The sequence below is a fragment of the Salvia hispanica genome, unplaced genomic scaffold (genome assembly GCF_023119035.1).
Source record: "Salvia hispanica cultivar TCC Black 2014 unplaced genomic scaffold, UniMelb_Shisp_WGS_1.0 HiC_scaffold_167, whole genome shotgun sequence".
NCBI classification, from domain to species: Eukaryota; Viridiplantae; Streptophyta; class Magnoliopsida; order Lamiales; family Lamiaceae; genus Salvia; species Salvia hispanica.
Window position 1 is genome coordinate 145,916 of NW_025951879.1, and position 25,586 is coordinate 171,501.

At 33.6% G+C, this 25,586-nt stretch overlaps 4 protein-coding genes across 4 annotated transcripts; 1 reads left to right on the plus strand and 3 right to left on the minus strand.

Moving 5' to 3' along the window:
• Positions 1–1,657: 1,657 nt before the first annotated feature.
• LOC125198551 (homeobox-leucine zipper protein ATHB-13-like) lies at positions 1,658–3,126 on the minus strand. The gene is made up of 3 exons (XM_048096867.1): positions 2,862–3,126; positions 2,381–2,760; positions 1,658–2,160 (listed from the first exon to the last, which is right to left on the minus strand). The coding sequence occupies exons 1-3, from the start codon at positions 2,923–2,925 to the stop codon at positions 1,831–1,833; spliced, it is 774 nt and encodes a 257-aa protein (XP_047952824.1). The 5' UTR covers positions 2,926–3,126; the 3' UTR covers positions 1,658–1,830.
• Positions 3,127–14,288: 11,162 nt separating this feature from the next.
• LOC125198543 (uncharacterized protein At3g28850-like) lies at positions 14,289–16,323 on the plus strand. Its single transcript, XM_048096854.1, has one exon. It carries the CDS (start codon positions 14,777–14,779, stop codon positions 16,040–16,042), a length of 1,266 nt encoding a protein of 421 aa, XP_047952811.1. The 5' UTR covers positions 14,289–14,776; the 3' UTR covers positions 16,043–16,323.
• Positions 16,324–19,594: 3,271 nt separating this feature from the next.
• Positions 19,595–21,960, minus strand: LOC125198546 (binding partner of ACD11 1-like). Its single transcript, XM_048096859.1, has 5 exons — positions 21,866–21,960; positions 20,705–20,863; positions 20,444–20,519; positions 20,266–20,349; positions 19,595–20,184 (listed from the first exon to the last, which is right to left on the minus strand). Exons 2-5 carry the CDS (start codon positions 20,824–20,826, stop codon positions 19,750–19,752), a joined length of 717 nt encoding a protein of 238 aa, XP_047952816.1. The 5' UTR covers positions 20,827–20,863; positions 21,866–21,960; the 3' UTR covers positions 19,595–19,749.
• Positions 21,961–23,921: 1,961 nt separating this feature from the next.
• LOC125198577 (transcription factor PRE5-like) lies at positions 23,922–24,937 on the minus strand. Its single transcript, XM_048096897.1, has 2 exons — positions 24,666–24,937; positions 23,922–24,259 (listed from the first exon to the last, which is right to left on the minus strand). Exons 1-2 carry the CDS (start codon positions 24,789–24,791, stop codon positions 24,110–24,112), a joined length of 276 nt encoding a protein of 91 aa, XP_047952854.1. The 5' UTR covers positions 24,792–24,937; the 3' UTR covers positions 23,922–24,109.
• Positions 24,938–25,586: the final 649 nt, after the last annotated feature.

The window sequence follows — 25,586 nt, forward strand, 5'->3', positions numbered from 1 at the left end:
TTTCCTTTTGTACTGCATGTTTTTGTTTATAGTATTCATGTTTCTATTCTGTAATATGTGTTGGTTTCCATATTTTTTGTATGTAGTATGTTTTTATTTACAAAATGCTTATTCTTATTTTCCCGCATAGGCTCCATTATTGACAAAAATATATTCATGTATCATTTTTAGATTTTTTGTCACATGCATCTGTAATGTGTTTAAAGATTGAAGATTTTAGTAGAGGTTACTAATTCAGTAATGGGTCCATATATGATATATATGCAGAGATTTTGAACTTATCAAATTTCTAAAATGGGCTTTTTATATTTGAAGTAACATATTGGGCTTTAAACGAACCTTAAATGGGGTAGTCCACATTTATTGGGCAACAATAATTCGACATTTAAATTTTCGTACACTGCTTTTTTCTTATTTCAGGTTGGAAGGCATTTAAATGCAATCCAGTCTATCAAACTTTGTTTCTTACTTTCATTTTGTAAATTTGTATGATAGTTGAATTTTGTCATTATTAATTATGGTAGATTTCATCTAATTAAGTATATAATTACTTTTATTCTTTGTTTTTTTATTAGTTACATAATACCGACTTACCGAGTACTACTTAGTTGTTTTAGGATTGATATTTAACTTTAATTTATTGGAATAAAAGTAAAGTATGATCACTCAGCAATAAATATCCGAAAACAATGTATTAGTAGCTCAAACGAAATTTAGTCTTTCTCCAAAATTCTATAATAATATTTTTTCATGAGGTGCCACAATTATTACTATTATATACTACAACATTCGGAAAACCTATTTTGCAGTTCACTAAAAATCTAAAGCCAAAAAATCCAAATAGCATCACAACACACACAAGCAATAGCAGACCAGAAACATCTAGCTAGTTCCATGAGATTAATTATTTGGTTTCGATAGATGCTTTTCTTGTCACACACAAACACAATCAACATCTCAAATGATTTATAGTGGAAAATATAAGAGATATTCATCACCAATGTTATTTATATAATAAAAAAATGAAAATGGTACAGTACAAACGTGGGGATTCACATGAGTGTTGAATTTGTTGAGAGATGCAATCTCAATGGAAATCATAAAACGACACATCTTTGATCATAATTGGACACTACCATTTCCCAAGCAACTCTCCTCTTTCTGTTTTCTTCCCTTTCCCATCTCTTTGGCTTCTTCCCTCTTGGAATTTGTGCTTCATTTCGATTCCCTTTCTTTTCTTTCCCTTCTACAAACATTAATTAATAACAATTTCATTTCTTTTTTTTTTAGTTTATCCTTAATTAATATTCTTGATCATCACCATCGAATATCTGCATCTTCTAGGAACCTTCTCAGAGAAACCCTTTTTTAATTCCTTTTTTTACAATGAAAATTGGCATCACACAATTGTTTATACTGTTAAAGAAAGTGATGACTCCATGGAATTGGACATTTAGAAAGTTGAAATGCTGGGAATCTTGTTTTTTTATGCATAAACCATGGCCCATTGCCAGACTACTAGTCCCACTCTGCCTCATTTTCATATTTGCATGTAACATGGATCTCTCTTGTTTTATATATCTAATGTCACATTATTTATCTATTAATCAAAATTACGACTTGAAAGAAAGATGGAAATGAACTATTCATTCAAGAATTAGTAAAAAAAAACAGTGTGGGGTGGGAATAATATATCTATGGCAAGTTTAATTAATAATTTCAAGAAAAGGGAAAACAAAAAAAAAATGTAATCTTGAAGAAAACACATTATAGGCAAATTGAACAAGAAGAAGAAGAAGACACCATTTCTCTTTCCTTTTTTATTCATAATTAATGGAAATTCTGTTGTTCCGACCATGGCCAGAATTCCTGCGTTTCTTCGATGCCGGCAAACATAGTGCCGAAGCACTCGTTGGCCGCCGGCATACTATGTTGCTGCTCCGGCCTCCCCGAGCCGTGCAGGAGCTGCGTCAGCGTCTGCGGCGGTGGAAACATGGAGCCGTGCTTGTTTCTTTGATTGTACATTGCGCTTTCCGTGGCCGTCGACGTCTTAATGTTGACCTCGCAGCTCGTGTCGCTCCCGTTGCTCCACGACCCCTCGTTGTCCTTGTTCAGATTGATCGCCCCCGCGCCCGACTCCCCGCCTTTTAGCCCCAATAACTGTTCAAATCATAAATTTTGATCAAATCCTGGTCCGTCTCAATTTTTTTTTTTAATTTTTTTTTCAATCTCTATAACGGTTTAAATCATACTAGTAAAATTTGATCAAATTCTGGTCAGGGTCAGTCTCATAACTTTTTTTTGTAAAATTTTTAAATTTCATGATTTAAATAGGTATCGGATAAACAAAAACCCTATTATATATGATCCTTTAATTTACCTGGGTTTGGAGCTTTTTGTTTTGCGATTTGAGGACGTCGTTGTCGGCTTTGAGGGCTTCAAATTGTCTCTTGAGGACGTCGTAGTCCTTCTCCAACTGCTTTGTCTTCCACCGGGCCCGGCGGTTTTGGAACCAGATGGCGATCTGACGTGGCTGGAGGCCGAGGGCCCGAGCCAGCTGCATTTTGCGTTCGGGCTCGAGCTTGTTCCCGAGCTCGAAGCTCTTCTCCAGGGCCTTCACTTGCTCCAAGTTCAGCCTCCGCTTCTTCTCCCCCAGCAGCTGGGAGCCGTCGTCCGAGCCCTCGTCGTCCGCGTGGAACTCCTCGGCCCGATCCATGCCCGAGAACGACATGGATCTCCTCATCAGGAAATCCGGAACGCCTGCAATCAATTCACTAATTATTAGATACGAATCGAAAACCCTAATTTTGGAAAGAGGGGGGAAAAAAATGGTGATCGGATTTTTTTTATTTTTTTTTTACCGTGGAAATCTTGTGGGACGTCGTCGTGGCTTCGGAACATGGAATCTGCAGGCACATAGGCCATGGGTTGTGGTGGAGGAAGGGAGGAATGATGAAAAAAAACACACACACACAAACACACGCAGTGGGTGTGTGTTTGAGTGTGGAATTGTGGAGGTGGTGGTGGTGGTGGATATTAGGGGGAGATTTTGGAGTGAGAGAAGAACATGGGTGGCAAGACTGGAAGCCAGCGATTATCTCTGTTGAGACAGTGAGAGAGAGAAACAAAGAGAGAGAACATCAAGTGTTATTTATTGCTCACTACATCTTTTTTTTATCATAGTAAAAAATTAGGGATTCTGACATCTAACTTATGATCATATGATTAATGCAATAATAGGGTGGGATTAAAATATGGGAGGTGAAAAAAGTGTTATGGATAAACAGTAGGTTTGGAAGAGCATAATTGTGTTTAGATTTTGATATAATGAAAGTGAATCACATGCATAGCATTTGGCATTTGCATTAGTTACATACAATTTGAGATTATTCAATTTATTACACCGATTTAAATTGTTCATATCCAGCTGATATTGTTAGGTAATTATATTAATGGATTCTTATTTTATCATTAAATTTGAAATATGGAATGTGACTATGGAGGACTGTTAATTTGGACATTTCCTTTGCATATATATGTAGTGCCTATATATATGTCTTTTTTTTCTCAAAAAAGATTATACTAATATACGAAATTTTGATTTTTTTTTAATGGAGAGTATGAAATTCGTGATTACTCCACTTTGTTGGAATGGAAACGGACAGAAAGAAGTTGTATAGTCATCGAATAAGGAATTACAAAATAAAATAAAAATCACTTATATCAATTTTGAAGCACCTTTCAACATCATCGTGGACTCAAAATAGTTTTTGTTATTTTTATCGGAATTATTGCAGCTTGAGCATTTTTTATTAGCATGGAACGTGAAATGATTGGAGAAATACAAAGGAATGTCCACAAATGATACCTATAAAGCTCACTATTACTTAATTTTAATACTATGTTGATATCGTGGTTTGTTTTTATAACAATTATGTGTTATATCGATAACATGCACTAAGAGATACGAGCTAAGTCAAATAAATTGCAAAATAATCATCTCTGTATATATGTAAAATTACAATTTATCACCCAAAAAAAAAGTTACACGACAAGAATAATTAACTACTTATTTAATTATATAGTACTAAATACCAATACGTAAAAGTGTAAAACACATCAATACCCTATTGCTAAATTCAATGGAATATTAGCAAATATGGTGTGGTTTTATATTGCACAACATATCAATTAATGCAAGGAAATTTAGTTACAAAGAAGAATGACACAGTCTCTCTATTTCCCTAAACTCACACATTCTATTTCAACACATCAATCAATTTTTCTAACAAAAATGATGAAGATGGAAATGGTGTTAGGCAAAGGATTTTGAATGATGATAGAGAAATGCAAGAATTTTGAATGGCAACAAAAAAGAGGCTCCCCAAATCAAACAAGCCTATGAAAGTTGGGTGAAACCTAGAGCTCCCAAACGTGGAAATGAATCTGCACTCACTCAATAGTAACCACAAATGTCACTCTCATATGTTTGTTAATATCTTAAGCACTATAGTTTATGAAGTTTGGTGTAATTAAATGAAATGTTTAGGTTCAACGAATGCATGAAATGATGAAAGTATGTAGTAGTCTCGTTTTCTAACATGGAGACGACAATCAACCTAATGCCTGTTTCCTTATAGCTTGCTTTAGACGAATAAATATTCAGTGATCCAGACATATTGACACGTGGTGTGTCAGTCAATCACAATATTCAGAGTCTCTTCCTTTTTGTTGTATTTCTAAAATTGTGATTGGACGGACGCATAGCGTGATAGTATACTGAAGTTTTTCCTGCTTTATACCGATCTTTTTTCTATTCTTGTTAATTATATTTGGAAAGCATTACCATATATTTCATGCCAATATGTTTTAAAATATTAAAGAAAATGTAAAACACTAACTCAAATACAAAACACTTAAATTTTATTAAAAAAATAGAAAAGTAAAATTTAACACCAAAAAATGGGTAAAGAATCTCGAATGTGATGGATGCAGTTACAAGTAATTCCTCATCTTCTTCATCTTTTTTCTATAAGATATGTTTATTTCTTTATTTATTTTGTTTGATTTTCTTCTTCTCACTCATTTTTCTTATTTTTTTTCGATCAGCATACATTCATTGAGTAGGGATCACATTTTGTTTCCACGTATATCATTTCTTATAACTCTGTAAAAAATGAATATGCATAATTGATAGTTGGATTATTTAGAATTGTCATAAGAAAGTATTGTTGTGTACATCCACCAATCACAACATCGCATTTTGCCCACTCGCTATGCATGCGAATAGGCAGATTTTTATTTGATTTTTAATTAATTAATACTGTATAAAAGAAATGTAAAAAGTAAATTTAGTGAAACAAAGTCTTATCTCATAGCCATTACCAATTGGTACTCTTTCCTTTTTTTACTACTTTTTATTTTCTTAATTATCTCATCCTCTCTTATGAATGCACTTCTTCTCCCACTTTATTTTCATATCATTCGTACGGAATAGTATTACTTATTTTAACTTATTTCCTGTAAATCCTTCAATTTTTTTTTTACCAAATTCCAAATTCCACTAATGGTACGTCAATACTCTATCATTTATTATAAACGGTATATCATTTGGAATCTTCGCTCCATGTTTTGTCCGGTCGTCGACGCTCCACTTATTAACTCCCCAAGGTTCATAAATTCCCTACATCTCCATAAGCGTTGTACGACATCCATTATTTCGAGTTTAGTCCACCCCCATTAAATTAGATGAAATTTCAAAGCGTATATTAATACATCTGAATATCTAATCGTCGGAAACCACAAAAGCAAAAAAGCATTTTTGGGCTGAGATTTTTTTCAAACATAATGAAAAATTAAGCATGATTATCCATGTATTCATGATTTTGATATATGTAATTTAACTATATGTGGGGTGAGAGAGGTATGGGTGAGTTCCACCTGGTTGTGACCTAAAAATAAGCTAAATTCACATGGGCACCTTAGTTGGAATGTTTTGTGTTGTGGGAATCCATGCTCTCCTATCTTCATTTTTCTTTTTCTTTTTTATTATTTCCTCTCCCACATTCCCATGTGCTCTTCCCTATTAAAATCTTCCATCGTTTTTCTTTCAACCAATCACGTTCCTTCTCTATATTAACGGCAAATTTTAGTTCATCACTAATCTAAAAATTTAAAATATCATTTCTTGGATTATTCCATCTTAACCTCAACTAGCTACTACTCACCCATCAATAATAAATACTATATCAATACTTAATTTCCTTAAAAAACTTGATTAATTAGTTCCAAGTTCATTTCACATATTCATTTTATATATGTACCTAGGAGACTAGGATAGGATAGCCGCCTTTAAATAGAGGATTAATGTACTAATGATACACTGTAAAAATGAAGGGTGAACCGGCATCACCGACATTTAAACGTATTTATTGCCATTTCCCAATATTTGCTTAATACTACTCCACATAATTGGTTTGTATTGAAATATAATAGACAATAAAATTGACATTTACTAAAAAACGTTAATTATGAAGAATTTTCTATGCACACCAACAATACCAGTTTCCTATAACAGAAAAAAATAAAAATTATTGAAGAAAATTTCAAGTAATAATTTATTTATCAACTCCTCTTTTACATTATTTACTTAGGGGAATAGTTAAACGAAAATAGCCATATATTAAATGTTTTGTATTAATTCTCAATAATAAATGGAATAGTAAAAATGATCGATACCTAAAAAACAACAAACGTATTTTTGTCGATCTTGATTCACTTACAATTACACTACTAATATTTTAATGATATTTAAATCGATCCTTTCGGAGATATCCAAACAATGAAAACATCTTCTATAAGCAAAAAAATATTTCGAGATTTAAAGGTCGAGTTGTCTATAGATTAAAACAAATTAGAAAAAGTCATAAACCCTGAAATTTTCCTCTAGAGGGACACGTATTAATTACTTTTACAAGATGCAGATAATATTTTTTGTAAGCCTAACATTACGCTAATGGGGCCTAAACCAAATAGAATCAACAAAAGTAGCTTATACAAGTTGAAGCTCTTTTGTCTTATTAATTTAACAGCTAATATGTATTAAGCCTAACATTAGGCAATTAATTAGGACCTAAACCAAATGCCAACTCATAATAAAATAAAAATAAAAAGGCCTACTTGAAATGGAATCAATAGCTAATCCAAAACCATTGCCATGAAAAATGACATGGACAAAATTTCACAATAAGGCCCATTTATTTTGTTGGGCTAAGGCCTAATAATACATGATTGGATCAAATCCTAAAGATTGAGCCTACAATCTACAATCTTCATTATTCAATGTAATTATCTATCAAAATGAGATTAGTTCTATACAATTTTGGGCTTCAAATGAGCCTCATTGGTTGTCCGGTTTTATAGTTGGTGGAGTGACAATCTCATATAAGCAATTTGAAATCGTTGGTTCGAAACTTGAGCATCTTGAACTTGAAACTTTTTGATAAAATCTTGTTAGGAATTGATTTATTCAGAAGATAAAGTGAGTTGTTGAAGCACTTATGGAGAGCGTTGAGTTTTGTTTGACTAATAAAAGAAATAAATTGGTGTAGTTTTTCAAAATTTGGAGACTTACTTCTCATTCCCAAATTTGGTTATTTGTTATGTGAAAATAATTGATAACCAACCTACTTCCACGTCAGCCAAAAAACATAAATAAGTTTGAGAAATATGCAACGTGTTTGGTTTTGTTTAATTGGGACAATAAATGGATTGAGCTGATTTTTGATGATTCGTAACAACTAATCAATTGGCCATAATATTGACACACATAAATATCCAGCTGCGATGTTAACCCTATGAATGATGATTAGTTCGCATTTCAATAAATTTAATCTTTTTTTAAACATTGAACTAAAAGGGTATTACAACAAACTGGTTATATATTTATCTTTGTATAAGAACACAAAATTAAAGATGCAATTTTCAAAATTATATTAGCTGAAACTGAGGGTGCAATGAAAAATGTTAGTCTTAAGTTGAGAACACTATATATTGTCTATTATACTTTAATCTTGTATTCTTTTTTATAATACTTTTATTTGTAGCCCTTAATTTTAATTGGACATTAACAATGAAGATGTTTTTTAATGAGATAATAAGACTGGAAATGGAAAGTTAAATGGAAGTGAAAAAGGGAAAGGGAGGTACACAATCATTGTGCTAGGGTAAAAGTAGAATAAAATAAAAAATCCAATGAAAATGGTGTTAAGAATAAAATACTACTCCTTTTTTTTTAACTTTTGATTAAAATTTTTCTTATGGGCCATTGCCATCACCCCCCCTATATAGGGCAATGAACAATATGCAAGATTACTAGCCATAATTAATTGGACCATACCTTTGGATCCAGTTATCCAATATGCAAAATTACGCGACAGATACTAAGGACAACGACAAGACATAAATACTTTTACAATAAAGAGTGAACTGCCTAATTGAGGCCTAGACTTGTATGCTCTCACTTTTGCAGTACCTAAACAAAATTAATATTACCAGTAGTACCCGGACTTGTAATTATGCACGTTTGAAGGTTTTTTACACTTTTCGTCACTTTTTCTGGACATTATAACCCCCGAATGGGTGAAGGGCTAATTCGTCCACACAGAATCTTTCTCTGTCTACTGCTGCCAGCCTGCGCAGACATCATTCATCTTCTTACTTTTCTTCTTCCCAAGATTGGGAACTAGACTTGTACGCTACATCATTCGTCCACATTTGAATTTTTTTTGTGCATCTCTTCTTCATCTCTTCCTTCCTCTTTTGTTCTTTTATTTGCATCTTGGGTTTGTATATTTTGTAGTTGTACGACCGCCACCATAGAAATGTCGACATTGTCTACTAATGGTTCGGAACAAGGAAATGGGTGTAGGTGGCTAAGATTCCAGTATGAGAAGTGTTGGTGTTGGGAAAGAGCTTGTTTGAAAATAGTTGCCGATTCGAGGCGAGCATCGTACGAGATGTTGTACTTTGTGTGTGAGAAGAAAGGAAAAATTGGTGGGTGCAATTTCTTCCGGTGGAGTGTTTGAGAGACTGCCCAACCGAAGGTCCGGCGGAGTGTTTGAGAGACTGTCCAACCGAAGGAAAAGTTCAAAGCAATGGAAATTTCAGTGAAGAAGGTAGAGGTAGAAGCAACAACAGATTGATTGTTTTACTTGCTTTTGGTGGTTTTCTTTTTGCACTTTTTGCCTTTCTGATTACTTTATCAAAGTAATCAGTATGTTGTGTTTTAATGTAATCATATAAATTTTAGTATCTTGCATTGTTGACTATTGTGTGAATGTTATGGATAAGTTTAGTTTGTCACCTCTAATCTCAACAACACACAGAATGAGCACTGAAACCTAACAAAAGAGAACATCATTTTGCATACCCAAGAAATTAAAATCACAAAGATAGGTGCCCAAATTTTGTGGAAATGGAGTCCGACGGTGGATTAGGTTCTTCCATCTCTTCCGGCGAATTAGGTTCTTCTTCCATCTGCTTACTCTTTGTACATGAACTAATATTAAATCATTTCAAACTTTGTCCAAAAATCCACTCAAATCAAAATGTAGATGAAAAGGCTGGCAGCTGTGGCAGCTGTAGACAGAGAAAGATATTGTGTGGACGAATTAGCCCTTCACCCATTGGGGGGTTATAATGTCCAGAAAAAGTGACGAAAAATATAAAAAACCTTCAAACGTGCATGACTACAAGTCTGGGTACCGCTGGTAATATTAATTTTATTTAGACACCGCAAAAGTGAGAGCATACAAGTCTAGGACCCAATTAAATAGTTCACTCTACAATAAATTAACAAAAGACAAGAAATAGACAATACTACAGTAAGACAACATCGACCTAAATCCGAGTTGACTATATAGCAACAATAGCCAAGAAGCAGAAATTAGTACACAAGAGAAAGTGAAGTTAATACTTATCCTCTCCCAAAGTTTAAAATCATACTACGTATGTTTTTGTGAAACAAAATAAAATATATATTTTTTTAAATACTCCTATGATTACGAGATTTCATTACTTGAGTCAGTCTTAGGATTTAGTTTTTTTAGTTTGGTTGACTGAAAGTAGAGTCGCACCAACGGTAGTGAGAGCGTTGTTTTCATATATGTGCGATTATTAGGAGTATATATTTAATGAACTATATATTGATTTATAGGTGAGCAAAATCAAATATGTTTACCAACATAAGTTTTCATAGCCAAGAAAAGGACGACATTGATGTGGTGTGCCAGCGGCAAAGCTTCAATTTTTCGAATTCTTTATGTTACCCATATGCTTCCTTCAAGATTGTTCCTCTCAAAGCTCAATTAAATATCTATAATCAAAAGAATAATATTAATAAGATTCTAAATATTTTGTTATTTCTAGTAATCCGGATTTAAAGAGAAATAATATTCTCTGTTATTGTTCTTTTCCGATAAATACCATTCACAATGTACTCAATATTATAAGGAAGCTATAAAATTAAATCACTTTATCCAAATTTTAATACTCTACCTATACTCTAAAAATAGAAACATTTGAAACTACACAGATTTTAATGTAAAATTAGTTAAATAGAAGGTATAGAAAAAAAAGTGTGTTGATGAAAAATAGGTCTTACTTTTTAGAAAGAAAGAATTTTTATAAACTATAAACTTTTTATTTTCATGGAATGGACCAAAAGAAAAAAAAAATTCTATTTTTTTGGACAAATGGAGATGGAGTGGTATTTTATTGCGACAATGTAAGTAACAATGCCCGACCTTAATATAAAATTCATCCATACAGTATATCCAAAATTCATCCATACAGTATATCCAAATGATTTCATGCTAGGAGTCGAATTATAGCTATTTTTCATTTCATACAAAAACCAAAATAATCTCTAGCATTCGGGGAAAATATGCATAAATAAGGTCGTGACGTTTCCATTTGAGTGGTGCTGTTCTACACATGTGCAGATCATTTAAATAAAGGAGCTCTTAACTTAATTTAATATAATAATTATAAATAATTTATGATTAATCGAAATAAAAAAGTGCAAGTAACATGGGATAGAGGGAGTATTTCGTAACCCTATAATATTAATCCAAAGCCCAAATACGATAAAATCTAGATTCAACGTATCACAAATTAGGTTGGGAACAATTATTTAATCAAACAACGACCAAAAGTTAAATACCTTATGCCAACCTAATAAGGAAAAATTCAAACTCTTGCAACACCGATTAATTTTAAAATAGAATTTTATTTTTGTTTTAATTTTTTGAGCTCAGCAAGTTCAATCTCAATATTTACTCCATAAAATGCTAATGGAAGCTGGTCATCGATTTTAGCTTCGACTTAGAGCAACGTGACAATCACGTGAATGAAAATAATCGTGTAGGGGAAAAGGATAGAATCGAGGGAGAAAGCACCAATCCCGATGCGCTATTTGTCCACGCGTATGTCCACGCTGTCAATATTTATCCGTACCATACCTATGATTGAAATTGATCTATAAAATTCTCTAATTTTGTGGATGCTACCTCAATATTATTGCTGATTTTAACTCTACAAAACAAAAATTGGGATTGAGGTTATTATAAAAAAGATAAAAATATAGGAACCATGAAATTTCTCCAGACATGACCTAGCAAAAAAAAAGGTTCTTCGTAGAATATATAGGAATATAATTCACACAAAGTTTCCAGCAAAAAAGGAATGTAAAAAAGGCATCCACAATCATTAAACATACATATATAGGGCATATATATATTGAGAATAGTAAGGTTGCATTTTCTATAATATGAATATAACGAATTTATATAACAAAGAGATGATTTGATTTTTACCATATAATTTTGGACCTAATGACAAAATTGAAAAGATTTATTAGTTTTTATTATAAAAAGTTCATTACAGAGGTGGATCAATCTTCATGACTTATTATTTATTTACTACCTTTAGTTTATAAATCTACGATTATGCTTGAAGCAAAAATAATACAACAAACATTAAGTTGTTGAGTGTTTATGAAGATAAATTTAAGTGTTTTATATTTGTTTAAAGCAAATTACTCGATTAGATCATCACCTTGCGATTTTAAAAATACTACTCCATTATTGTTGGATTTGGAAATCAGTACTAATGATAATAATAATAGTTTTATATGTGCCACGTAATGCTAAATAATAAACTGATATGATCATAAGATAGCTACAAACGCTTGCCTCTCATTACAAATTATGACATACATTTTGAAATTAGAGGCCATCAAGTAATACTTATGTATTAATATTGCCGAAGCCTTTTTCTTAATTGAAAATATAAAGTATAATGCGACTTTATGGTTTAGCTAAAAAAATCGACTATACTATATAATATTACTCATAATTTGATCTTTAATAGTATAATTTTATATCTTGTAAAATCCAACAGCGGTCAAATCAAATAATTAGTAGTACTATCAAAATTAGTAGTATAAGATATGGATATGTCACATTTTCCGATTCTTTTGTTTTATGAAAGAATCAAACCTTGATTCACAAATCTAATTAACAATATATCTTGATTCACAGATCTAATATACAATTATATGGAGTACTAATTATATTCAAAACAAGAAAGTTGAATTTTGTAATACTCCATAAAACGGCATACTCCACAAGAATTAGTAAGTTTGTACATATAAAACATTTCATTTTTTTAACTAGATTATTATATAGTGGCATAATACATACTAGTGCACCAACTAAACACTCAACGTCAATAATAAAAAAGAAGCGTAAATATCATTTTGTGGGCCTAAATAGCACTACAAATTATGTTTCGACCCACTTACCGTTTGTCTCAAATCAAGTGGCATACAATGATACTTCCAATTCTTTATTCGTCTCTTTTAATTGTTTTTCAAGTTGATTTGTCATTGTTTGTTTTTGCTATTTGATGCTTTCCTAAGTTCATTTTCTAATTTGGACTTAGTATCATGGACATTGTTGTCACGTCACGCTGGACGAAAATAATCTGACTTTTGTAACACGGAATTGCATTAGGAAAATCTCTTTTGATGAGTCAAAAAGGAAATATATACTATATTCCAATAGAAGAAATTTGTACTAACTGTTTTGCTTTCACATTTCAAGCAACGTGTAGTAATTAGTAATTTAGCCGTGTGTAAGATTAAAAAAAATTTAGTTGGAATTTTATTAACAATAAAATCACGCAACCACATTATGATGGACAATCACATAAATAAACTAAAAAAATAAAAACTCTTAATTGATACTCCTACCATTCAAATACTTTTACATATTACCCCATCAATTTTGGATTAAAATGACTATTAATAAATTATAGTTAAATGATTTACTACATCGACAAATACATGGACTTTTGCTTGTTTATTAATATTCGTGGCTCACTACATTATTCTGGTTTAATTAACATCACTCTTTTATTAGTTACAAAGTTCAAATTCAACTTGAACATATCTGAAAATGAGGGGGCCAGATTAACTTAATCAGTTCAATTAATTTATGGGAAATATTTTGTTACAATGGAAACATATGGAACTCTTTTATTAATTAAAAAGGTTTAAATTAAGTGTAACGTATCTGAAAACGAGGGCCTCAAATTAACTGAATTAGTTAAATTAATTTATGTGCAATTAAGTATTTTGTTTCTTTAGAAAGAAATCGAACTTTAAATTTAAAATTTGAAATTTGACTTTTCAATTTTGCCAATCTATTCCTAAATCTCGGCTAAGGGTACATCTTAATTACTAGATCCATTAAATTTTTAAATTACAAATATATCCTACATGTATGGACACATTAGGTATGAGTATGACTAGCTCTGCCCTATCAACAACCATGATAATAAAATACACCAAAAAGGAAATGCTATAACAAATTAGTGAATGTTGCATTTCTTAATCCTAACAATCGATTCCCGAAATATATTCCACCACCACCCCAATTTCAGTTCAAAATTCCCCTGTATCTTAGTGGAGATGATAATTTAATTCAAAATATAATTAATTTAAAGAATATACTAATTCAGCCGTCTAATAATAATACTAATTCAATTTTTGTGGGCTTCCACTATTATTAATCGATGGAGCCATTCAAGCAATAACTCCCGCATTTCCCGTCATCCACTCTCTTTTTGCCACAATTTTTTTACAATTAATATTAACAAAATATAAATATTTAAAAAGGAGACACTCCCTTCTCATTTTTAAAATTGATTTTCTTCCAATTGTTGTGCACCACTCGGTAAAAGACTAAAATCCCAATCCATCTCAGACTGAATTTCTCTTCAGTCTTTCTAGAGAGAGTGGTAAGCAAGAAAAGAAGCAGTCTTCCCTTCCTTGTGTAGTGGTTTTGACTGGGAAAAGGGTTTTCTTGTATTTCTTCTGAATTTCTTCTAAATCTGAATTCCATTACAAATTCCCAATTCTTGCATTCTATTGTCTTTTGTTTCAGAACTCTTGTCGCCTTGTTAATCATGGCCTCAAATTGATGTTTTCTTGAAAATAATTTCCACATTCCTTTATTCTAATCCAATTCCTTTAGTTTCCTCGATTTTTCCCAATTGTTTAAGTATTTCTAACAAATCCATCATTTACATACAGCTCATCCAATCCTTTCACATGAACGCCTTTTCATAAAGTTAAATATTTCTCGAGAATTTCATTGCCTATAAATATAAATACGAATATTCTGTGTGTGCTTCCGCCTTTGATTGAGCAATGGGCTGCGCCACGTCGAAGCCGAAAGTCTGCCGGAGCTGCCAGCGCCCCTACTCTCCGGTGCGGCGGAGCTACTCGATGCACGTGCACCACCCGCCGCAGAAGACAGGGGACAGCTACCATCTCGTCGCCCTCACTTCCTCCACATTGGGATCCCTCAAGCTCGATCCCCTCATCCAAACCCTCGCCGCCGACAAATCCACCGACGATCGGAATCAGAAACCGTCAATTGAAGATGCAGAGATTGAGAAAGAGAAGGAGAAAGAGGTAATTCCATCGGTGAAGGAGGAATTCGCGATGGGGATGATTGAGGCGAAGACATGGTCCCACATGATCGACTCCAAAATCCCCAAATTGCCCCCCATGACTCCGGTCATTACTCCGCCGGGTGAACCGGAGACGATCGACGCTTGGGAGATGATGGAGGGCCTCGAGGACTCCAGCCCCCTCCGCCCCGCCCACTTCCGCAGCTTCTCCTTCCACGTCGGCTCCGGCGCCGACGATCAGCCGACGCCGCGCGTCAAGGAAATCAGCGGCGGGAGCAGCAGCAGCGACGGTGACACCGAAATCAGCTCCAACGACACCTCAATCGCCTCCGAATTCGACACCGGCGTGATCGCCACGCTGCGGAGGGCGCTGGAGGATCTCCCGCCGGCGAATCCGTTCCACCTCCGGCCAATCGGAGAAGACGAAAAACAGAGCGAAAAGGAGAAGAAGGAAAAGGACAAATTGATCGTGTATTTCACGAGCTTGCGCGGCGTGAGGAAGACGTACGAGGATTGCTGCCACGTGAGAGTGATGCTGAAGGGACTGGGGGCGAAGGTCGACGAGAGGGACGTGTCGATGCACTCCGGCTTCAAGGAGGAGCTCAAGACGGCGCTGCTGGCGGCCGAGGCCGGCGGCATTGGCCTCCCCAGCGTCTTCCTCAACGGAAAGCTCGTCGGCGGGGCCGACGAGATTCGCCGCCTCAACGAGGAGGGGATGCTGGGGAAGCTGGTGGAGAATTGCGAGCCGGCCGATGAAGGAGGGCTCGCGGCCGGGTGTGAGGCGTGCGGTGACGTCAGGTTCGTCCCGTGCGAGACGTGTTCGGGGAGTTGTAAAATATACTATGATGCGGATTCCGAAAACAAAGACGAAGACGAAGATGGAAATGATGGCAACGACAACGATGACGGCGACGACGATGACAATGAGGAATGCGGGTTCAAGAGATGCCCCGATTGCAACGAAAACGGGCTTATACGATGCCCGATTTGTTGCGATTGAAGAAAAATCAAACCATCTTGATTTTTGGTTCATATACAATTTTTGGGAGTTTAATTTACATTAAAGTGAAGAAAATATTGCATTTCTTCAGTTGATGCTGTTTGTTGTGTTCAAGCATGAGTGTGATACATTTTCTACTTAATTTACATCAACATAGATGTTTGATTGCTGTAAATACTGTAGATTAGTGTATTGATTCTTAATACATTACTAATACTCTACTAGTAGTATTTGTTTGTTTTCTTCAAATTAATGTTAATCTGAGCAATGTCTTCTCGTTCTGTGTTCTGCTTTTCAATCTCCTATATTATGGTCAAATAAGACCTTATTAGTCCAAGTCCTAATTTAATATACCTTTTAACTAAAATGAAATGTAAAAGCAAACTTTTTGTTTATTTATTGTTTGCTATGATAAATTAGACCAGGAAAGGTTTCAAGAAAGTTGTATGCAGGCTGCCAAAGTGGAAGAAAGGCTAAGTTGGAAAGCATGAAAACCTGGTTGTTTGATTTATTTATTTTTGTTTTATTTAAATTGGAAAGCAAGAAAAACTGGTTGTTTGATTTATTTTATTTTATTTTGAGTTAATATGGTTGTTGAAATAGAAGAATGTGTTGATATCTGAGTTCTGCAGTTGTTGGACGGCAACAATCATTCTCGTGAGGTTTTAGTGGTGGCCGACTTCTTTAATTTATTTAATTAATACTCGTAGATTAATTAATACTATTGTTATAATATCTGCGACTGAGTTTTCAAGAAATTAAACAGGGTGGTGGGAGTGAGACTAGTCGTACATATTAGGTGAAAGATTGTGGTCAGCGCAGTCAATCCGGTTTATCTGGAACTTAACCTATTCCACTTTCCCTTTTTATGAGTAAAAATTACTACTACTAGTATTGGTTCCCAGTTCGCCTTAAACCACGAAGTTGGAACCCTTTTTTAGTCCGCGAACTTTGTATAGTAAGATGATTGTCTTTCTGTCTAATAGATCAAAGTCATAAAAAAGTACTACGTATTACTATAATCTGAAAAATTTTAGCATAAGTCCCGATATTCTATCTGATGATACATGTTCGATCATAGCTGGCTCGACCGATATTGAGATAACCTCACCAAGCCCATCACCGCAGACCCATCAGACATCCGCGACCTTAACCAAATGCTCGAAAAGAAACACTAAACCCATCCACGACCTCAGATATCAAGGCCTTCTCAAGGGATTATCATTCAAGATATATATTTTACTTTATTTGCAAGATATATTTTTATGATGTCATCTTCTCAGAGTTTTCTCTGTTTTTAGTATTAATTTGAAACGCAACAAATTGAAATTGGAGTACGATTTATACACTAAAAGTTGAGATCTGTATTTTCCTATATTTTTTTGTTGGTGCAAGATTATACATCCAAAGTTGGCACGATAACGGTAGTGCTGATGTACATGTACTAGCTGCAATGTGTATGGTTTTTACATCTAGAAATTATAATATTAGAATGAAAAGGTGAATAACAGTTGAAAACTTGCATTGTAATTTATTTAGGTGTTGCAATTAAATTGACCGCCAAACAATATATATAAACACATATATTATCATTAATTCAACATGTGCAGAGGGTATAAGAAAGTGACAATCAGTTTAACTCAAATTGTTTGCATTTAAATGAAATTATTGCCTTTTAATATGTGGAGTGACTTTTTTATTTATAAACAATTAAGGGTGCATCGAAGCTGAATGTTACAGCAGATGGCGCTCCTCAAAAGTGAATTAAGTTTCAACAATAAGGTAAAGGCAATCATATACATTGAAATTTAGGGATATATCTTGTCAAAAAAGATTTTAAAAAAACAAATAGATAGATAAATCATACTAATAAGATGACAAATGTGTTTTGACAAGTGAGATTAGAGCTACCGAATTGATTGATGGTGATGCAACACATGGTTGAAAATTTGAAATAATAGGAGATTATTATTTACCATAATGTTCCATTTTTTTTGTAATAGTAGCTAGCATTTTCCTGTGCCTCAAGGAGAATGTAGATCAAGTTTTATGTGAAAAGAGAAATAGATTGAGATATGGTTTTTAATAAAATAATTTCTGATCACATATTTGCAATATTTTGTAGCTTTACTCTAGCATGATTGCTTTTTAAGAAAAGACAATATTTTTTTGATATCAAAAAGAGAAATCTTTGGAGACCCCTAAAATAATAGAGGTCTTAAAACAGAGGAATTCAAATAGTATTTTTTATTTGATTTACTTGTAAACCAATAAAATAGATATATGTATTTTTGAAAGTTGCTTTCAAAGGGAGCTGCATATATATAGCATCTTTCAGTAATATTAGTACAAATGAATCAGAATGGGGTCATCGATGTTAACCATTCTTAAATAATCTGGACCAGTCTAAATAATAGTAGCACTTTGAGCATTTTGCTCCATATATATCTTGAATTTTTCCTGTTTTAAGTACTTTCATATCTAGATATTTATGTGCTACTATAATGCTACATCCACGAGAACCCTTCTTTATCATAGGAATCATTTTCAGTCATTGGATGATGAAGATTATACGATTGATACATCTATCTTATTGAATGAATACATATTTGGGCTCTAAAAACATGCTAGTTAGACCGTTGTGATTAACGCCACTTAACAACCAATTATAACATCTTAGGACTCGAAAATATGTCATGATTCCTTCAATTTGTGTCATGCCGAAGTAAATTCAATTCTATGTTGAAATAGATTTTGAATTTCCAATGATGCCTTTGGTTTTGAATAGCAACTATCATTCACTTTTTCTCTCCTCCGATATCTCAGAACCTAAAAATTTTGTATTCGCCATTTGTCCTAATAATAAATATGAAACATTTAATTTTTTGGCACGAGATTTTGTACATTGTGTTTTATGTGTTAATGAAGAGAAAATAAATTAAGAAAGATGAAAAGGTAGAGATGTTGTTGTTTCCATTTTAGCAAACATTTCATTTTTAATGGAACATTCTAAAGAGGAAAATGTTTCATTTTCAATGGGACACAATGATGATTGATGAGTGTAACTCTGTCGATTTAATTTTTTTTCACAAACTATATACAAAATTAAAGATAATTCTAAAGAAATCCTAATTACATACTTATATTCATATGAAGAAATTTGCATGAAAAACATACCTGAGTTTTGCTGAAGTAGTTTCAATGTAACGCTGACGTGTATTTTATCAAATTTGCTGATGACGTAAGTGACAACCGAAACCTGGGTTAATATAATTGGGCACAAAATTCAGTGTTATACTTATAAATATATTTTCAAATTAGTTGAAGGTGTCATTGACATCTCGCAATTACCCTTAATTATCCCAAAGAAAATATAGTAATTTTGGACAGTTTATAATCAACAAACAAAGATGAACTTCTCAAACAAAAATACCTCTCCCCAAAAAAATGAATGGCTGATCAGTTACAACTGTTAAAAGAAATACTGATGTATACGAATCTTATCATATTCATGTGGCCTTTATTTCTGAATCCAGCCCTACTACATAAATAAAAAATAAAAAATATCCATCAATTATTATACATTAGCAACACTGTACTCAAAATGTCACATTCAATGTTCCACCACAGATCACCAAATTGTTCCAAACCATCTAGTTATTGCAAATTAAGGTGTAGCAAATCAGCAAATATAATGTTATCAGTGCCTACTTTTGGACATGGTTGTTTTTGTTTCCTAAGTCGGCCGCAGCCTTAGACGCGCGGTCTAAGACGTCCGAAACCCAGAGAGCCCCTTTAGCAAAGTAAGTGCTGTTAACAACAGCACTTGCAGCCGCCACAGCCGTCTTCCCCGAGTACACTGCTGCAGTTTTAGTCATGTCGTAGACATGATACTTCTCTTCGATGCCCTTGCCAGCTTGCACTCCCGTCTGAATTTTGTCGGTCAGTCCAATTCTTTTGCTGAACTCTGCAATCTTGGCAGCTGCACTTGATGAAACCTGGTGGGATTCATCCAATGCTTTGGCTTTGGACAGTGCATCTTTCCCCAACACATACCCCTTTGCAATCATGTTTTGGACCACTTGTTGCACCACCGTCACCGCCTCCCCAGGGCTTGACACAAACTGATCAGACCGCTGTCCCTGCCAAGTACGAAGTTACAAGCTAATGCATCCAAAATTGAATTCTTCATGAGTTATGAATCAATTTCCATATGTACCAACCTCAACAAATAATGATGGAGATGGATCAACGTTATACGCTCCACAGCTAGATATCGCTACTGGCTGATTCGCAATCTCAGATCCCTGAAATTCGTTCCACATTCACAAACAAGTTTAGCTAAAGCACGAACATAAAACGAGAATACTGAGCAACTTATCAAGCAAAAAAGAGACTTACGCTGAGAAGGAGAGCAACTTTCACAGAATAAGCATCTTCGAATTCAACGTGTGCCATAGAGACATCACTACTCACCCTGCAATCAAAATTCCCATCCACATTTAGTACTAAATTTTTGTTTCTTGATTACAGAGTATATTAGCTTTCTTTACATGTAGAATTGACATCAAACACATTGTTAAATAGCATTCAACATATCAAAGATGAGTATATTGTTATATATGTTGGACTAAACATTTTATGAAAAGTTAGCAAGCCAACCTGGTGATTTGTAAGTGCCTGATATTGCCACAGTTGATGAAGAACTGGTAGACGTCTTCCCTACTCGCTTCTGGTGGAAGTCCGATTACTTCTACCATATACTGACCCCTCGAGTACTCCATTCAACCAAGAACCTTCTTTTCTTCAGAGACTCAATCCCTACAACAGAAAATTATTCATATGAAAGGCTACTACAATGTATATTGAGCAAAGTAGAGCTACAAGAAGGAAAGAATACTACAATTAGATGCTATTGTGATGCAGATGAACACTTAAATCATTATAGGATTTGTTTGAAACTCTAGTAAAGGGAGTTTGTATATAAATTAAAGAGAACTACTCACTTTAGTAGGAAAAACCACTGCTAATTGGTTTCATAACCAATTAGCATATCGAGACATAATATTTTAACTAAACATGTAGACTTTCAAGGCAAATCAAGCTGAGTGATGCACGCAAATAAGTCTCTTTTCTTTTGGCATCCCAATTCAAAGCACTAATTTTCTCATTCAATCCCTTTACTTACATTTTACATTTACTTTCATGTTCTATTTTTATTTGCATAATACTCTCTCCTGCCTACTTGCCCTACTTGTGCACAATCTTGAAACAAAATGAGACAATCCAAAAATGATTTAGAGATAATATAATTAGGATCGAGGCAATATTTTTGAAATGTGTACCACAAGTCAAAATTAATATAATTCTATTTCTATAGGCAGTTAGGCACAGATAATAATCTCTAAACTAGTTGAAGATTAATTCAAAAGGAATACAGAAAAGATGAAACCAGCACTTATCAATTTATCATGAATTCATGAATGAAATAAAAAAAGAACAAATTCCACAAAAAATCAAAATCAAGACATCAAACCAGGCAAATTAACAGTTCAAAAGCAGGCCTTTTGCAAACAGTGAAAATAAATTGCTAAAAAAAGGGACAATCTAAAGTGACTTTCCTCAGATGACTCAACAAGAACATTTCCGTCACACAAGCATAGAAATGAGCGCTATGAATATTCAAACATTTAATATACAGAAACAGCAGAAAATCTACCAATTTCCACCCAGAAACTAGTAAATTTCCTAATCTAGCTAGCATTAAAATTGAAAATAAGCTATCTGAAAATTCGGAAAATAAAAAGGAGAAATATAGCGAACCTTTAGAATAGGAAGAAGCGGAACAGATTGGAATTAGATATTGGGACCGATTTGAGACAAATAATCAGTTACTGTATAAGCAATCTAACGAATTGTTTGTAGTGTTTATATTAACGAGATCACGTGATCTGCACGTGGAAATGATCTCGGACCAATCAGATCTCGCCATGTCACCCAGAGCAGGATTAATGATCGTATCTGAAATCAGGTCGGGTCGAGTCGATAATCATTAATTAGGTTTGAATTTTATAATCAAATCGACGTCGGTAGTTGATTTACCCGATATCCCCAATATAATTATTTTATTACTTTCATTTTGCATTTAATTTTCTTAATTTTGTAGTACTAATCAAATTGCCTTCGATAGTTAATTTTCTTACTATTATCCTAATAGGATTATTTTATTACTTTTATTTTACCTCATTGTTTTGTTAATTGTATATTAAAACTCATAACGATTTAAGAGTGTCTATTTTTATACGAGGATGAAGTATGATTTTTTTAGAGCTAATTTTGAGCTCAGCTCATCTAATCTTCATGTAAATATTGTTCGACCTCATTAAAATTTCATGAATAAATCAAAATGTACGCTTGATATTTGATAAGCATGTTATAGAGCTTTAGTAAAAACTGGATTAAATGTACGACTGGAGATTCGTGTACTGACTTAATTGAAGACTCGTGAGCAGGTTCGATTAGCAAGATTAGGCTCGACTGACCACAAACTTAATGACATAAAAAATTTAGTTACATATTTTGTTTAAATAGAATAATCTGTTATGCACAAAATATTGTTTAGTCCAGTTATGTTTGGAATAAGCCCATTGGGCTGTGATTTACTTATTCAATTGTTCTGGTTCATAATCAGCCCAAATCTATAAATATACACATAATTAATTGGGCTCAGTCAGCCCATTTATATGTTTCAAGTCCATTAAGTTTATAAAAGCCCTTGCATCTTTCTTTGAAAAAAGAGTGGAGTGAAGATTTATTGCCGTATTTTTAGTATAATATTATATGCCATTAAAAGTTACGCTTTTCCAAATCAATAATTAATTGTGCATTAAGAAAATTTAAGTATATGTAGATTATTATACTCAAATTGAAACTAAGAATAATTGACAAACAATTGTAACAATCTTAATCAAGTCTAGGTGAAGGGTATTTAAAATCTTAATCATATATTCATATAACAAGTCCAAAAATCTGAATCATGTACGCTATAAGGGCAGTCACATTAGAGGAAAAATTTGAAATAAGAAAATAGACAGATTATAGAAGATTTGGATGTTAGCTAATAAGGTGACCAACACTATACGGTACAGGAAAATGTTTGTAGCGTCGTAATCAACGTGTTAATTAGCAATTAGTGACTACCTATCTCTAATTAATACGCAGCAATTATGAATGCCTTTTTTGATTAAGACACGAGTTATTTCCAAAAAGCAATGTCTCTATCTATCCCCTGTTGGGGGGCAGATTTGTCCCAGCAGAGATTAATGCCATTTTCCCAACACCTTCGTCATTAAGGGTTTAATCATGTTTTTGTATGCCTTAATCCTATCTGCACGACAATGTACAACTTACTTAATCTCGCTTTCACATCATGCTTTGTTTCTTAATCCCAATTGATTTTGAATCTCAATTTGCCTTCTTGGAAAAATGTGGCTGTGACTAAACATGATTTGATGTTGAAATTTTTTTTGGTTTTTAACATAACAGGCGATGAATGTGTGTTGATTGCAAGACAGTGTATTGATTTTAGGTGGGAGAAGTGAAATTGATTTAATTTGATGTGTTTGAAGATGGAGGAAAGCTATTTCGGAAAATAAAATAGAATAAGTAGTGGTTAAAGAATATCGATTGAGAAAGAGATATATTTTGTTCCATATACTTCCTTGTCTTGAATGCAACAGTGCATTATGGGGAAGATATTGTTCCTCAAATTATTATACTATTATTTTAATTAACACTCCACTTTTTATTTTAATTCGCTACATTATGGTTGAAATAATGAAGATAATTTAATGCATCAAAAAGGAAAAACATGACAACGTTGGCGATAATTTTAATTTATTTAATACGATCTCAAATATATAACAGAGCAAATCGACTCATATTAATTAATGTCGATCCGGATCGAATACTAGTGATGATCAACCTTAACATATAATACATAATTAAAACTGAAAAGACAGAAATAATCCTATATATAATAATAATAATTAATTAATACATAATCACTCAGATTAAGCTCCTAATTATGGCTGCTTCTGGACTATCTGCATCAATCGACGACAGTAGCTGCGACAGCCTCTCACTCAAATCATCCACCTCTTTGTGCAAATTTCTGATGTAGTTGCAAGTCTCTTGAAGCACCTTATTTGCAGAAGCCTGCAATTAATCAATTAATTATTAAATTATACTATAATAAAGGTTGAAACACTAACACATGCATGCAATGCAATGTTATGTAGTTATCAATTTTAGTACTTCTACTTTTTACTGTGCACAAACACATATCATGCATATTGGCTTTTCAGGCAGACACATGGCGCTTGTACGCGCAGGCGCACTGTACTACTGTCTGATGCGCCTGCGCGTACAATGAGTTAAAGAGCCGAATTTTGTTCATCAAAATATGTAATGAATCGCAACAACAATTAATAATAAGTTAAACACAGGTAAATTCAAAAAAAGAGACATAATTATTAAAATTGATTACATTGCCAATGGCAACAACAGCAGCAACAGCAACAACGATGATCGTAAAAGTACAAGTGGAGAGTAGTAGTAGTACCTTGTTGGAGCGGCGGGTGTTGCGGATTTCAGGGAGGAATTGGTGGAGTTTGGAGACGAGATCGATGATCTGATCGTCTGTGATTCTTGAGGTGGTGGACGATTGTCGTGATCTTCTCCCAGACATAGTTGAAGATGGATTGATTGTGTGTGTGAATAGGGGAAGTTGTGGATGTAAGAAGGAGGGGAGGAAGAGGAAGAGAGGGGTGTGTGTATATATATGAAGAGAGAGTGTGTAGATATAGAGTAGCTAGAATGGTAGGAGGGGGAAGATAAGAAAATGATATGTAATGAGAGGGTTATAAAGTGGGATGGACCAACGATAGATACATATTACTGCGAGGGGAGAGAGAAGAGCAATAACGAAGAAAGTGATGTTGGATGGGAAGAAGACAAGTGCATAGGGGGAAAAGCAGTGGTGTAGGGCTTTTTAGTTTTTCAATTTTAAACTCAAAGTTTCAATATTGTAAATTTGTAAAGGTAATAATCAAATATTTTTGTGATGGTCATTGTACGAGTTTTATGCAATTTAAGGGCAAACAATTGCTGAATGGAGAGTGTTTTCGACTAGAGTTGTTCATGTGATATATGATCGTATGATTGTTTTTGGAAATGGTGAAGTTATTGTAATTTTTTGGAAGGGTAAATTGTCATATAAATGTGAAATATATATGGTCATATTTTGGTCCTTTACATACTTCAAAATGTGAAAAATAAATCACGAAAGATTAAATTTTTAATTGTTGTTTGGAAAATTGAAATTTTCAATTGTCATTTTACAACACCGTTTTATTCATTTATTTAAAACAGACTACCATATCAGCACGTATCGCCGGAAAAGGGAAGGATGAGATGATTGAGAAAATTTCATATTTAATGATTTATTTTTCATATTTTGGGAAGTTTTGGACTAACAAGAATT